The sequence below is a fragment of the Dysidea avara genome, chromosome 5 (genome assembly GCF_963678975.1).
Source record: "Dysidea avara chromosome 5, odDysAvar1.4, whole genome shotgun sequence".
Lineage (NCBI taxonomy): Eukaryota > Metazoa > Porifera > Demospongiae > Dictyoceratida > Dysideidae > Dysidea > Dysidea avara.
In genome coordinates, this window is record NC_089276.1 from 22,175,427 (window position 1) to 22,192,006 (window position 16,580).

Below are 16,580 nucleotides of genomic sequence, written 5' to 3' on the forward strand. Positions count from 1 at the left end.
TTTTTAACACTGATAACATTACCAGCTTGATTTAAAAGTTGATTACCAGAATATCAAGGTATATGTCTCAATACCGGATGCAGGAAGCAAAAAATGCAATACCGCCCAGCACTACATGGTACGGCACGGATATTGCAAGAACATAATGACAGTGTAAAAGTGCAAATGGTACTCAGAGAACCGAGGTTAGCCAAAAATGTAGCAGTATTTGTAGTTGGTATTCAATTAATATTGCAGTATTGCAAGTATCGCTTAACACTAGGTACACGTAACTGCTGTATGACAATATCCACCATGCATACTATTCATACTTGGTTAGCTAGTTCTACCAGGGACACAGGTTATGAATTAGTGCTATCTTATCCACCACCCCCTCTCTCTCAAGTACATACAGTATTCACATGCACACACCCGAGGAAGCTTTCGTTTGTTGTGGTCATCAATGTTAGCACCACCTAGGTAAAATATGGAGCTGCCTTGTTAGGTCAGTATAAAAATTCTGGAGGCACAGCCACAGCTATTATTATGTCTCACAAACAAAGGCGAGCACCCAAAGTCCCATCTGGCCATTGGGGTCAGTGAGCATTCTCATTCAAACACTGGATACACTTTATATGTGTGTCACACATACATTGTATACCCAGATGGGTTGCATGCACATACAGTTGTATACAAAAGTGAGACTACCATAATCGATGCATAAAGTTCAATCCATATGTACCTACATAAATACCTAACACTACACATCGATACCTGCAATTTGACACTGGTAGGGCCTGTTCAACATGTTCTCCTAGTTTCATGCCAATAAACCAAAAAAATAAAATAAAAATGCACATACATGCACTCTTTAAGTATCAATACATGCTCAGTAATTATCACCAGTACCAGTCTGTATCACTGACTAGCACCCCAGCTGGCATGTGTACACCCAATGTAGAATTCTGGGGGCAATCGGGTATGCAAAGTATATATGGTCAACAATTGACACATTATGCACTACTATTTAACACTGCAATGCCGACAGGAAAAGGCTGTAACACTGTTACACACAGTTAATGTTATTGGGCATCACAGAGTATTCGTCATCAACGTGTACATAATACAGAGTGGCACAGAGTACAACCTCAAGTAGAAGATCTCAGCACAGTTGGTTGTACCCTATAAAGGTGTAGTTGTTTTAAGTTTCTGTTATTATTCAGACAGACACAGTGGACATTCTCTGTAGCTGACTGCTTAAAAATATCACATACGCTCTAAATAATGTTACTAAACGTCGGATTTATACCTCTTATGATATTACCTCAGCATATAAATACATTGCTAGTATATTGTCCTAATGAGTGTACCACATTGATACAAACAGATATAAGGACTGAACCATACCTACGTATCTTTGAGATTATTGACTGGGATACGAGCATACACAATACCCAGGATAAACTGTCCACCATTGAGATTATTGCACAGTGCTTACAACACAATGCACATGATTACATGGATTTCCTGTCTTCACTGCATTAACCCCCTCATCAAACCAATTCCCCCTATATGCACAGTACATGAATAGTTGTAACACTCGTCTATTGTTTTCTGTCCATGGCCCAGATAGTTCATGATGCACCCTTGATAAGGATAGATACTTCATTGCCTACTCGTGGTGGCCTAGTGAGGAATGGATATTTACTACCTGGGACTCAGGTTCTTGAATCCTCTATTACGTCATCATGCATAATACTTCATTCTTACAGGTTACGTCCTACAGTATCTCTTTTTATCAATGCAGGGATCAGTGTTCTGGTTATTGGGTACAGTGGTACAGTGTGGGATTCCTATATATGTGCAGCTTGGCGGGAAAGGCTGCAGCCTTTCTATGGCCTTAGAAATCCCTGTGGCTTCAAAGTTGAGAACCCCCCAGGTATTTCGCCCCCAGGTATTTCGCCCCCAAGCCTCATGCAATTGGGAGCCACAATTTGTGGCTGATCATATCAATGGTCCTATTACAAAAATGTATAGGAGAGCCATGGAACCCTGTACAACTACCAAAACAACCACCATCATTAGACGGCGGTTGACAAGTGAACAATATCAGCTTGACACAAATGGCTGATGGTTTTGGGGTTCTTTATTTAACGACCGACATTAACAAAGAGATATTCAGAACATCACCAGGACGGACAGCAGTAGCTCATCATTACATACCAACTGCTGGAACCCCAACAAGAGTACTTCCAAGACGAATCCCTGCGCACTTCAAAGTTGAAGTTCTTAGACAACTACAGGTAATGTTAGACCAAGGAATCATTGAAGAGAGTAACAGCCCTTGGATGGCTCCTACCGTATTTGTGAGAAAGAAAACAGGAGACCTTTGACTTTGTGTTGATTACCGGGAACTGAACAAGAAGACCACTCGTGATGCATACCCACTTCCGTTACCAGACGAAGTCCAAGACCGATTAGCCAATTCAGCAGTCTTTTCTACTTTAGACCTGCAGTCTGGGTATTGGCAACTCCCTGTTTCAATTAAGGATCGTGAAAAGACAGCATTTTGCCCAGGCCCAGGAATGGGACTCTATCAGTTCTGCCGAATGCCATTCGGGTTAGCGGGGGCACCAGCATCTTTTCAGAGGCTGATGGACAAAATCCTTAGAGACTTACCCTTTGTGTCCGCTTATATTGATGATATACTGGTGTTCTCCTCAGATCCTGTCCAGCACAACGAAAACTTGTGTAAGGTCTTCCAGCAGCTCCAAGAGGCTGGTCTAACACTCCGGGGCAAGAAGTGCCACATTGGGTTATCTCAGGTAACATATCTGGGTCATGTCTTTTCTGCAGCTGATATGGCTCCAGACCCCAGGCCATTGTTGAGTGACCATGTCCCACAAGTGTTGCAACAGTTCGACAATTCATAGGACTAGCTAGTTATTACAGACGTTGCATTGTACACTTTGCCCAGATTGCAGCACCACTACATCGGCTTACACAGAAGGGTGCAACATTTGACTGGAACCAAGAGTGTGAATGTGCTTTTGCCCACCTGAAGACCCGACTGTCCATGGCACCAATTTTATCCTTTCGGCAGTTTGACTCCAATGCTGATGTCTTTTCATTGTATACAGATGCCAGTTCAGTGGGTGTGGGGGCAGTTTTGGAACGAGTGGTGCAGTGATAGCATACGCTAGCAGATCATTGACACAAGCGGAGCGGCAATATAGTACAATTCAGAAGGAATGTCTAGCTATTGTTTATGCCACGAAACAGTTTCGTCACTACCTCTTGGGTTGCCACTTCAAACTAATCACAGACCATGCACCACTGCAGTGGTTGAGTGCTCAGAAAATGGAGGGGCTCTTGTGCCAATGGGCCCTCAGGCTTCAGGAGTATGATTTCTCCATTGTTTATCGGAAAGGCTCACAAAATCAGAATGCAGATGCCTTGTCACAGCTTGAGACCACCACAATGCGCTCTCAACCTACAGCTGCTACTATTTTAAAGCCTTCAACATTCCCGGCAGAACTGAAGGAGGCCCAAGAGAAGGATGAATACATTCAACAGTTGATTAAGCCACTTGCAACATCGCAAACTACCCTCAATGGTCGCCATTGGCGAAAGCATCCATTACGCCGCTATCATCAGATTTTCCACCAGTTACTTTTGATCAATGGTATTGTTTATCGTAAATATGCTCCAGGACCAACATCAGACATTGTAACTGTTCCGATAATTCCTAAAGCTCTCCATCACCAAGTTATACAAAAGAATCATGATCCTCCTACCAGTGGCCACCTAGGAACTGATAAAACACTAAGTCGGCTACAAAGTGAAGCTTACTGGGCAGGTATGTCAGTAGATGTAGACAAATACTGTCATGAGTGTGTTGTATGTCAAAGTTGAAAATTGTCTTCTCTTCAGAAAGCTCCATTGTCTTCAGTTCCTGTGGGTAAGCCATGGGAGATGGTTTCCGTAGATGTGCTTCAGGTACTGATATCATATCACAACAATCGCTATCTACTCGTCGTCCAAGATTACTTTACTAAGTGGGTGGAGGCAATCCCAATGCCAGATCAGACTGCTGTGCGCATCACCAATGCATTAGTTAAGCTGTTTGCCATGTTAGGATTGCCCTGAATTGTGCATTCAGACCAAGGGCAAAATTTTGAAAGTACAACTCTGAAGCAAACGCTTGAGGCATTTGGTATAAGTAAGTCACAAACCACAGCCTACCACCCACAAGGTGACGGTCTTGTCGAACATTTTAATCGTTCACTCTTACAGTTACTTCGGTGCTATGTTCAGTCAGAGCCAGATTGGGAGAGATATTTACCATTAGTCTTATATGCATACCACACTGCAAAGGACACATCTACGGGTGTCTCATCCTTTCAGCTAATGTTTGGTCGCAAACCTAAGCTACCTGAAAACTCTACTGATGCATTTGACACCAAATGCATTTACTTACAAAGTTAGCAGAGTTACGGCACCTTTTTACCTTGAATTCAGCGGCAGCTGCACACAGGCAACAGCATGGTTACAATCGATGTACCAAGTCACAACAGTTTGCTCCGGGAGACCTTGTCTGGCTATCTATCCCCACTGCCGGTAAACTAACCCCACACTGGAAAGGTCGATGGAAAGTGGAAGAAGTGAAGAACAATGTTAATGTTAAAATCATTAATGATTACCAGTCAAAAGTTGTCCACGACAACCGGCTAAGACATCGACTCCGGCCTTCCCTAGATAATACATACCTCTCAGACAATAACCAGGCTATTGACATTGAACATTTGATTGCTCCAGAGCCTACTCCTCCTTCTCGACGATATCCTGATTGAGTTAGGAACCCTCCTGATAGACTGCGATACTAAGCTCGGGTCGAGCTTTTCAAGGAGGAGCATATGTAGTAACTATATAATCCCCATATTGCACTAATCACATGCATATTTGATTGTAACATATGCAGCACATGCATACATGATGTAACAATAAGTCACATGATTAAGGATTATTCCAGAACTTGATTAGTTGTACTGGCACGTGTATGGATGAGCTATTGTATTGTTGATTGAATGAACTGTAATTGAATTGTGTATTACACATGCATATTGAGAAAATCAAAATTTAAAAATTATTTGCAAAATTATGCATGCTACAAGAAAAAATATGCAAGTTTTTATCGGGCCAGTACTCGAAGAAGGAAGATTAAAATCAATTAAAACTATATGCTATCTTATTTGCCTACTCATGGGGAGTTCGATAATCTTTGTTTCATTTCTATAGCCCCAATGGTTTGCATGTCATGTGCATTTGTTTACAATGCGGTAGATGTAAACAAAATAGTTGCCGTTTCTTCAACAAAACCACCTTCATACGCCTATGCGCAAGTGACTGCAGGGCTAAAACTATACCTTGCTTGATCTACCAATCCATGGTGAAAACTGTAAGCCAAATTCCAACTTTGTAGACTAATCCAAACGGAAGTTATGGCTGCGAATGCAAGCACCTGTAGTTTATTTTTAGTATAGTCACTGTACAAATCAATTTCCTACTTTCTAGCACTGTAATTCCAAAACTACTCACCACAGAAAGCTGAAACTTTGGTGAACCATTCCTTGGACAATGCAGATAATACTGAGAAATTTTTAAAAAATTCGGAGGTTGTGCAAACTAGACGGGTTTTTGCTGAGATGGTCACATATATTAGTGCGTTTAGGGCACACATTTACCAAACAATTATGGCCTACTATCTGGAGCCAATCTATTGGTGAGATCCTATACTCTACATACATTAAAAGAAAGATTGGCTCCAGATAGTAGGCCATAATTGTATGATAAATGTGTGCCCTAAATGCACTAATATATTTAAAAGCTATTAACTCAAAAACAAAGCAGGATAAAAGTAAAGCACCAAGAGATATAAACTGATTGTATTACAACATAACTTTGTGACAGAATCCCTACATTTGCATGTAATCATACCTAATATTGTTCAATGCCAAAGTAGAGATTTTTCCATATTGTTAACCAACAAGTGTAGTTATAAAATCTCTGGTAGCATAGGTCTTACAGCTCCCAGCTGCTGTAGCCCTGTTGACTTTAAAGATGTTGAAATATTTACTGCGAGTCTGACAGGATGCTTGGCACAACAGTGCAATAGCAGTGCACAGGTTAATTCATAAACTGATTTTTTCCCTTGTTATATTTGACTGTTCTATTACAGTATTTTGATTTTCAATTTACTCCTACAATATGACTTTGACTGCTTATCATTGATTCTATGAAGAGATTATCCTTCTCCTTGCTCTTTGTATATTTTCATTGTATATGCTTAAAATACAATGGCACCCAGCAGCTTCTACTAGCTCCCTAGCTAACATATACGTAGGAACTCCAGCACCCCAATCATCACCTAAATTCATAGTAAATTGTGCAGTTTGTGCTATATTATCAATATGTTATTATTTGTTCTTAATGTTGATTGTTATAGCTTAATGATCTTGTTATCATTGTTTAGAATGCTAGTACTTTATTACTCAAAGCAGCAGAAAATGGTTATACACAAGTAGCAGAACTGTTACTGTCAAGAGGAGCTGATGTGAATTGTGTGGATACGGTGAGCACTGAAAACGACGTAGAAGATTGTGATGTTACATTTGAGCAATACTGTACTTTACTAATCATATTATAGGATGGCTGTACTCCACTACACAGAGCAATAATTCGGGGTAATACTAATGTAGTAGAACTATTACTATCAAGAGGAGCAGATGTGAATAGTGTGGATAAGGTGAGCAATTACTATGTATGAAGTAGTAGATTGTGTAATTTGTGCTATATGTGACTACTGTCATTGGCACCTGCCCTACATGCTTGTGTTACACAATTTTAGGTTGTTAACTCAATAACATGACTTAATGGATTGGAAATCAACTATACATTTAACATCAGAACCACTCATCTCTGTAGCACACAGTGTGATGTCAAATCTTTTGCATTACATGATGAGCCTTATGTAGTGCTTATGTACATCCTTAGCAGTACAGTGAAAGAATGTCAGTAGACAGGCTGCATGTAGGCCAAAGCAGTTGTACATATTATACCATAACACATAGTTAGGTACAAACTACATGGTACAGGTGACATGCATAGCTACTGCAAAGGTATGAACAGAACAAACAGGCATGTGCACTTTTGGGTGCCCAGGGTTTACTTCAAGGAAATAGAAAAGGAACTTTAATGTGAAGGAGAAGGTACTTGTTCTACTACAGTATAGCAAACAGGACAAACACACTGACAAACAAATATGCATATTATTGTTTTTCCCTTGCAATTCGTATACATACTAATGTGCTATGTACTATAGGCCCATTCACACTATGCAAATATTGTGCATTGAATAATTTGAATGCGCAATATCCACACCACATTTAATTCACTTTTGGGCAGTCCACTTCTGGAGGTGGTTTGAAGCTAGCTATGTTGCAAATTTGTGGTATGCACAGAACACTAAACTAGCAAACATGCATGCACATTTTCAGGTTGCTATTTTTATGTACTGTATAATTCAGACAAGTAGAAAAGTTTTACATGAAAGAAAAGGTCTTTACTCTTTATAATGCACAGGACAAACATACAAACAAACAAATAAACAAACAAAATGCATAATATTGTCCAGCCCATAACTGAAGTATGGTTAGCCTGTTACACAGCAGTACAAATGAATAACAGTATGAGAAGCGTCTATGCAATAAATCTTGTCACCATGGAAAATACAGATGATATCTGTTACAAACATAGGCAAGCCATCGTGCTATTGCAAATCGACACTTTGGGCTGTCAGCAAAGATAAATGGGACAAAAAGGAGGACAAGGGTAAGTGTATGATGCGTGCATTGTATGTACTGGGGTGTGCCAAAAGGAGCCAAAAGCGACATCTAACAGTGTAAACGCTAAACATGGGTGCCTTATAATGCAACATTTCACAGGCAGATGGCAGCATCAGCATCAAGGAACTGCTGATAGTCAGAGGTCAACGGCACTCTCCACACATCTTGCTACTTGGGAGAGGCACTGTCAGGCCCGAGACGTGAACTTTGTATGTCACTCTCGCACGTGACCAGGGACTGCTCACTTCAAGAGACAGAGGACAAAGCCACAGGCACAGGGCTCCCAACCAGGAATTGCAGTAGGCCAGCAGTTACCACCCTCAGGATAAGCATGCAGATCCTGGAATGAGAATCTGTTTCCCACATTGCTGCCACGCCCTCGTTTGCAGTAGATGTGGAGGAAATCACCCAGCAAAAGCATACCATTGGGGACAGAGACCTCTGGGACCACCAGGATTCAGATTAAAAACCAAGGGCAGGATTGGCCACCTTCTTAAAGAAAGAAAAAACTCAGACAAATGATTTAGGATAATCAATCTCATAATTTCTGTTAAAAATACTGTGAATAACTGGTAGTTGGAAAATTATCAGGGGTCAGCATCGTAGCACAGTTCACAACAGTGTAGGGCAAATAAAATGGTACCTAGGGCAATCGATTGGGACAGATTACAAGGGGCTGGCACTCTGGTACAAAGGACAAGGGATCATTAGACGATAAATGTTGCACACATAATGGTATATAGGTAACGAATGATCGTTTTTATTACAGATGAGTACCAATACATCAGAGACCTGCATCAACTACATAGATGCTTGTCGAGCACAAGAACACAGGATGGTACCCACATGGATGACAGGCATTATAACCCCGTTGAAGTGGAAAATGTGGGAGCAAGCACTGACGCATCATCCGGACCACCAGTTCAGGGACTGTGTCGTTGGTGGCATATGAGAGGGATTCCTGATTGGGTTCGACTACAAGAACGACTGTAAGCCAGCTAGTAAGAACACGAGGTCAGCAATACAGAACCCGGCAATAGTATCAGATTACTCACTGACAGAGTGCACGGCAAGCAAAGTCATGGGTCCATTTGGGTGGCACATGTTTCCAATGGGCTCAATCCAAATCAACCGGTTCGGGGTGATTCCTAAGGGATGTCAGGTAAGTGGCGACTCATACTGTACGACAGGAAATTTAGACAAAAGAAAATTTTGACGAATTGGTTACATTCATCAAATTTTAATTCGTCTAAGTGCCTCAAAAGTCAGTTAGATTTCTTTTTCTTTTTAAATTTGTGAAAGCTGATTAATTGTGAATTTGTCAAATTTTCCTTTCGTCAATATTTCCTGTTGTACAGTAGTAGATTTGTCCTTCCCAGAATGGTCTAGTGTCAATAATGGGATAAACTCTGATATATGCTCCCTCCAGTATGTCAAGGTTTAGGATGCAGCCTGAGAAGTAGCAAAGCTAGGTCATGATGTATGGATGGAAAAGATTGATGTCCATCATGCTTACAGGAATGTCTCCATCCATCCACAAGACCAGTGGATTTTGGGAATGCTGTGAGAAGGAAAAGTTTTTATTGACACAACAATGCCTTTTGGGCTTAGTTTGGCACCAAAGATCTTTACCATCCTTGCCGATGCAGTAATATGGGTGTTAAGACAGCAGGGTGTTGAATTTGTAATTCATTATTATGCATCCCAGCTTGCAATTGACTTGAACACCTTTGATGAACTAGGTTTACCGGTAGCTATGAATAAGTTGGAGGGTCTAATGCCCTGTCTGACATTTTTTGGGATTTGAATTGGACTCAATAGCAATGGAGGTATGAGGGAAGTTAAATGAATTGTAGAGCTTATCCCCGACTGTAAATGCAAAGAATCATGCCTAAAAAGGACACGGAATCCTTAGTGGGAAAGCTAGCTGATGCATGCAAAGTGGTGATACCAGGAAAGATGTTTCTATGTCGTTATCAGAAACTAGCTGAAACAGTCCAGCCTTACCACCATATGTGACTGAATTTGGGAAAACCGTCGATCTATGGACAATATTACTTTTGTGATAAAATGCAATTTAAAACAATGGGTAAAAAGCACAAATTCAAGGAAAATATTAGGCAAGTTTTCAGTGAATTAACACTCCAATGGAAAAATCCTGAGCATCGACATTTTGCATGTTCATAGGGAGCTCAAAATTCCTTGTTTCATCTCCATACATGGGAGGGTTTCTGAGTTACAGACATTTGTTTACGTTGCAGTGACGAAAGAATTTTCGAAGATCTTTCTTCAGTGAATTTGCCTTCCTTCTCAAACACAAAAGTGTACCTTGAGAAAACTATACCTTGGTGGATTCACAAATTCATGGTGCTAAAAGTCAACTCTGTACTCCATTATATCAGTGAGTTATGATAGTTAATGTAAGCACCTGTAGATTATTTTCTTGGTGGCTTCTCTACATATTGTTTTGTTTGCTCGTCCAGTTGTCTAACACTGTATTTCCTACACTGCTTAACATATGAAGCTGAAACTTAGCCAGACCATTCCTTCGTCCCTACAGACAACAAAAAACCAATTAAATGAATTTTTTAAATGTGAGGATATTGATGGTTTTCTAAAATTAGGTCACATATTCGCTTTGATGTACCGGTGCAATCAGATCTAATGCGGTGGGCATTGTTCATACAGTCTTGGTGGCTGCAGGCTAGGCGGTCAAGTATTTACAGTGACTCCCCTCACGAGTGGGGGAAGATGAAATAACACTAAAAGAGCTGGAACCAATAGTAGTTGCATGTGCAGTGTAGGGTCCACAATGGTGACTTGTCAGTGCTGGTGCATTGTGACAACGAGGGCATGGTCACAGTGATTAATTCGGAGTGAAAAAAAAATTATGCACTTGTTGCATTGCTTGTTTTTCATTCGGACTCACTTTAGCATAGAGGTGAAGGCAGTGCATGTGTGGGGGAAATGTAATATGCTGGCAGATGCCATTTCATGAAATAACTTGGCTGTCTTTTCTTCACAGATACCCAAAGCCTCAGTCACTCAGGAAACTATTTTAGAAGACTTGGTGAAGCTATTAATGGAGGAACGACCAGATTGGACATCAGCATCCTGGTCCCAACTGTTTGCGAACTGTTTTCGGCAGGAATAGCAAAATGTACTCAAAGAACATATCTAGATTTTTGCTATAAGTTTGATTTAAGTCCTTTCCCAAAGGTGGAATCCAATTTGGCCGTTTCTTTGCAATGAGGGTCTGTCGGTGGGAACTGTTAAGACAGCTACCTGTCAGCAGCAAGATACATCCAATTATCATTGGACCTTAACATTGCTGCATTGCTGCAACTATAGTTTGTGGTTAAAAGCTTAAAAAAGAAAAGGCAACCAGACAGAGTTTGGTGAGACTACCGATAACCCCAGAGATTTTATGGGAGTTGAAAAGAATCTGGAAGGCTGATGCTGACCAGGAGAAAGCAGTTATGTTCTGGGAAGCAGTTTTTTGGCTTCCTCTGCTCAGGCAAAATCATGGTACCTGCAGATAATGAATATGATGCAGTGTTCATTTATATGATGATGTGAGGGTTGACAACACAGTGGACCCACAGTACTTGGAAGTGAGGATTAAGACCTCTGACCACTTCAGAAAAGGGGTGACAGTGTACTTGGGCAAGACAGATTAGGATCTATGCCCTGTATCAGCTATACTGGCATACGTGGTGCAAAGAGGTCGGGACCATTCTTCTGATTTGCAAAGGACTGTTTCCTCACCCGGAAGCGTTTATCAGCCAATACATCGTGACGAAGCCATGCCTCATCATGCATGCTAATGAAGTGACAATAGACTATTAATTACACACGCCTTTTCATGCCGTAAATAAACAACATCTGTTCATTGTCTTTGCTGTGTATATATGTTCTGTACTTTCACATTGTCATCAGTGGTTGTCCAAGTGATTGTAAGAACACGCTATACCTTCACCTACAGTCGATCCTTCAAAGCCAAAACACCCTGTTCCCAACAGTAGCAACTTATTGGAAGCATTTAGATTTGCACTTTTGAGCTTGGTTATACATATAACTAATACTGCCAAGGCGCCAGAAGGTATTGTGAAGCTAATTTCTGGTCAATATGTTTTGTTAGACAGTACAAATCTCTGCGATCCCTACCGTACTGTATAATAAATTAACTTTATAAAAGTGTTATACCCAAGTTATTTACTATAAGACAACCATTTCTTCTTTCATTTCATAGTTCTAATATAGTCTGTTTCAAATATCATACATTTATATAAAGTTGTGATATTTTTGTAGATATTAAGTTCCCCCATGCATAGTGAATTTATGATTGGTGTATCTTTCCACGCAGGCTGTGCAAATGTCAGTTAAATATGATAGCAGGTCATTTCAGGATTATATGGAAGGTTACCAACAGAAAAAAGTTAGTTATGTATGTATATAAACACTTAATTATACATTAAAGGTGGACCAATACCGATACCAGTATTGGTATCGGATCGGTATCGGTAATACAAAGGTACAGATACCACCAGTAGACACTCACCACTTTTATTAAACCGTCTATAGCTAAGTTTCCAGTAGCAAATAACTTACAAAGTAGTGAAAACAAACCAAGTATTGCTACAATTACTCCGTATGTATTCTAATATATTAGAGCACATGAATCCTCTGTAATTAAATGACAGTGCAGTTGTTCCTCAAAGAAATAAGTTTATGACTACTTGGCTTGCTTTTTCATGAAAAGGTGGTTGCAAGGCTGTAACATACATTGTAGAATTATCGGTCGCCCATGCAATTAATTACCTAATCAATAAGCTTACAAGAAAACTACCTCAAATCAAGCAATTAGTAATCCACAATGATGTTTATCATGTTTAGCTGTTAATACAATGAATATTTTGAAACGTGATTGTACCAAGATCATCATTTCTCAATCAAACTGCACAATTACTGTGATATTTAATATCTATATAGCTATATATCATAACAGTAAAATTTCTATAATAAACTTGTCTTGGCTTCAATGCTTAGTATCAGTATCGGCAGATAATTTTAGTACAAATACTTGTATCGGAAGTATCGGTAAAAGGTGGTATCGGTCCACCTCTAATATACAGTAGCGGACAAAAAAAAGTTCCTGCTCCGTTGGTGTTCCGTTTCCGTTGCGTGCAATAGAAGGCTAAGAAAACACTTTCAGAACAGAATTAAAGCGTCAGCATCAGTATTACCGTTTTCGAAGCGTTTGTGAAATTTATAGCCATTGCAAAGTTGTTCAAGACAATGAATAATACTGTGCACCACTGGCCTGCAAAATTGTTGCTACGATGCTCTCTGGAGTCTGAAATGGAAGCTAGTTGGCAGTTAAACATTCGCGCAGTTAAACATTCGCATAGTTAAACAAGCCAATATAACACTATGCGGAATAACAGAACTGTAATATCACTTACAGAAGGTTAGTACAATTGTTAAACAATTAGTTTTATTGTTTTTTTTTAATCACTCAGACAGGTTTGTTGCTATGAAGCTACCATGTGCCAGAACAGGGCCGGAGGAGGAAAAATTGAGTTGGTCAGGCCATTGACTGTAATGTTGAAATTGCTACTATATAGCTACATGCCAATGAGAGAGGAGCTGTTGGACAGTGTGTGAAGTGCGAAGCACGATCATTCTAGGGGGTCTGGGGGCATGCCCCCACAGGAAATTTTTGAAAATTAGACACTCAGATATGCAATTTTAATGATATTTCACTGCTAGCTAGATATATAAATATGCTCAAGCCTATCTGTTGTTCTTCAGACTTTTTATACTATGTATAATTGTAGACCTGACATACAGGGGACACAGCATGAAACTTGCTGTATGGTTCATTTAGTTATAGCTAGGAATTAGAAGTTCAAGGGGGGTCTGGGGGTGCAACCCCCAGGAGCTGCAGAATTTTTGCAATTTAAAGGCTTGAAAATGCATTAAAATTTAAAATTGATGCTAAACTTTAAAGTAAAACTAACTAGCAACTTGCGACTTTCCCCCCAAATTTCACAGGGAACCCATGCAGCATGGCCCCCTTTAGCTAGGATATAATTATACAGTGAATTCACACAGCTACAATAAAAAGCTACACAGCTACAAAAATACAGTATACTACTATACTGGTTTGTATGAAGTGAACGGATCATCACGTAAATATACTGGTGGACAGTCACGAGACCAATCAGTATTCGAAAATGGCGCGATGTGGGTGAGACTGAGAGTTTGCTCAGTATCTCGACAGGACGAGTGGGTAGTTGAAGAGGAGTGATTTCTACTCAACATCTTATCCAGATGGCCACCATGTAATGTATGGGTGTACAGCTTCTTGCCGCGGAATGAGTCATCTGCCGGGTTTGTCACTGCCAGCCCTTCGCCCAGTAAAAGAAGCCAAGAGAGACAAGCCGGAATGCTAATGATTACTTTATGAAGATTGAATTGTGATATAAGTGTGCTGGTTTAGAATCATAGAAGGCACCTGCCTTACACATGATAAATGCCAACTGTCAGCACACGTGATACTGTACGTAGAACCCACAATCATTTCTGTACGAACGATACGAATGCCATGCTGTACTGTAAGGTGATTGGAGGTACTATACGTGTAGTTCTGTGCTTTAGGTAGGCTGAGAAACTAGGTAACTACTCGTGTCATGCATTTTCAATAACATCTGTAAAATGTACGTAGCTACATGTAGATGTGATCGTCCAAAGATTGCATGAGAGTAATGTAGTTCGAGCTGGTCAGCTAGTTGGTTCAACTCCAGATTATTGGTCCGGCTCAGGCCTGACCAACCGGACCGTCTCCTCCGGCCTTGCAGAAAGCAAAACCAGCCAGGATTCTGCTAGCTCTACTAAGGCCACATAAACTTAATTATTAGTTTCTCATCCTCCTGTACTCAAAATAGCAGTGCAGAAGGGCAGATTTTTATTTTTTACTAACTAGATAGCTGGATTAGCTAGCTAAAATGACTCAAAATGCAATTTTATTACACTGCTCTAGCAAGGTACCAACGTGTTAATTGACCTTTCTTAGCCACCAGTGGTGCAAAAAAATCCTTGATGAGGTAAGAAAAACAGCGATGCAGGCAGGGATAAGAAACTAATAATTAAGTTTATGTGGCCTAATGTCTCCTTTTCTGAAAGCTATATTTTAATGTATGATATATTTCTATATACTTTTAACTCACTTTTATTGCTGGAACACTGTTAATTAAGTGACCAAATTTCCTCCTGTTCAGATAAATAGGTAGCGAGCATTAATTAGGGAGAAAGTGTAAGAGTGCAGGTGCTAGTTTTTAGGCAAAGTTCGCTTGAATACTTGTTGCTATACACAAATATGATTTAATAAACAATAGAACAGTTGGTTATAAGTCTTCTTCGTCATTTGTTGCAGTCAGCTACTTTCAGGAGCTTTGCCTCTTTTAACAGTTAGCAGTAGTGTTCTACGTAGAGAAAGACATGAAGTACACATACATTAGTGTGTTAGCATTAGTTAGTGTTCACTTACTTATTAGCAGCTCTTCATTCACTCCATTTCCTCTGCAAATGAAACATGCATTCTCAGCAATAATTTAAAATGCTAACAAAATGGAAACGCTACAGAACGGAAATGCCTCACCAAAAACATTAAACACAAACGGAATGGGACCTTTTTTTTGTCCGCTACTGTACATACACATCTTTATTAATTAAACCCCATTCACGACCAAATTCTCAGAGACCATTGGCCGAATTGCTGAATTGCATCATACTAACTGTCCAGTACACAGAACTACTTAATAACCATATATCTAAATACTCACTATAAACTAAGGAGGTTGACTGTGTTGTTTTTGTTTGCATAACAGTAGCTGCAACAAAGTTATCAAACAACAAAGTCTAAACTTCGGTAAAAACCAGCCTGAACAAACAACTGAATCCCAACTAACTAGTCACAAAGGTGTATTACACTCCGAAGAACTATTCTATACAGTTTACTTACAGTGCAATCCATTCCACAGCTGGTTTCTTCGTGATTTGTCCCATTTTTGCTGTTGCGCAGTCCATGCTTTTATGTAGCACGTATATGGTAAATTGGCATTTTTTCAGCCCTTCTAGGTACGTATTTACTATCATTTCGCTCAGGCTAGGATAATCATTTTCTTGAGCTCTTAGGCTTCAAGACTCGTGGTGTCGCTTGTGGTATAGCTTGAATCGTGTTCAACTTCAAGCGGCCTAGTGCCTAGCTATATATACTGAGGCCTATAGCTAGCTGTCATGATTGAGTAAAAAACATGCACTCGAACTTACTTTGACTGTCACTTCTAAGATGTAATATTGACCTAATTCGAAACAGCCAAGCTGTAAAAAAAGAGTGCGGCCTTCAAAAAGGCTATGGTGAAAAAAGATGTGAAATCCAAGGTGGCAGCTAAGAAATGGCTGTGATGGTAGCTTAATGGTAAAAACTTTAATAACGACAATTCAGGTGAATTTTGTGCCAAGACCAAGTGGCACCAAATTCACCTGAATTGTCGTTAGTAAAATTTTTATCATTAACCTACCATCACAGCCATTTCTTGGCCGCCACCTTGGATTTCACATCTTTTTTCACCATAGCCTTTTTGAGGGCCGCACTCTATTTTTACAGCTTGGTTGTTTTAGATTAGATTTCAC

At 40.0% G+C, this 16,580-nt stretch overlaps 1 protein-coding gene across 1 annotated transcript in view; it reads left to right on the forward strand.

The window, feature by feature from the left end:
* Positions 1 to 16,580, forward strand: part of LOC136255117 (uncharacterized) — an 85,235-nt gene that overhangs the window by 37,527 nt on the left and 31,128 nt on the right. The window contains exons 10-12 of the mRNA XM_066047837.1: positions 6,512 to 6,610; positions 6,686 to 6,784; positions 12,250 to 12,321. Coding sequence (XP_065903909.1) covers positions 6,512 to 6,610; positions 6,686 to 6,784; positions 12,250 to 12,321 — 270 coding nt within the window. The remainder of the gene's footprint in view (positions 1 to 6,511; positions 6,611 to 6,685; positions 6,785 to 12,249; positions 12,322 to 16,580) is intronic.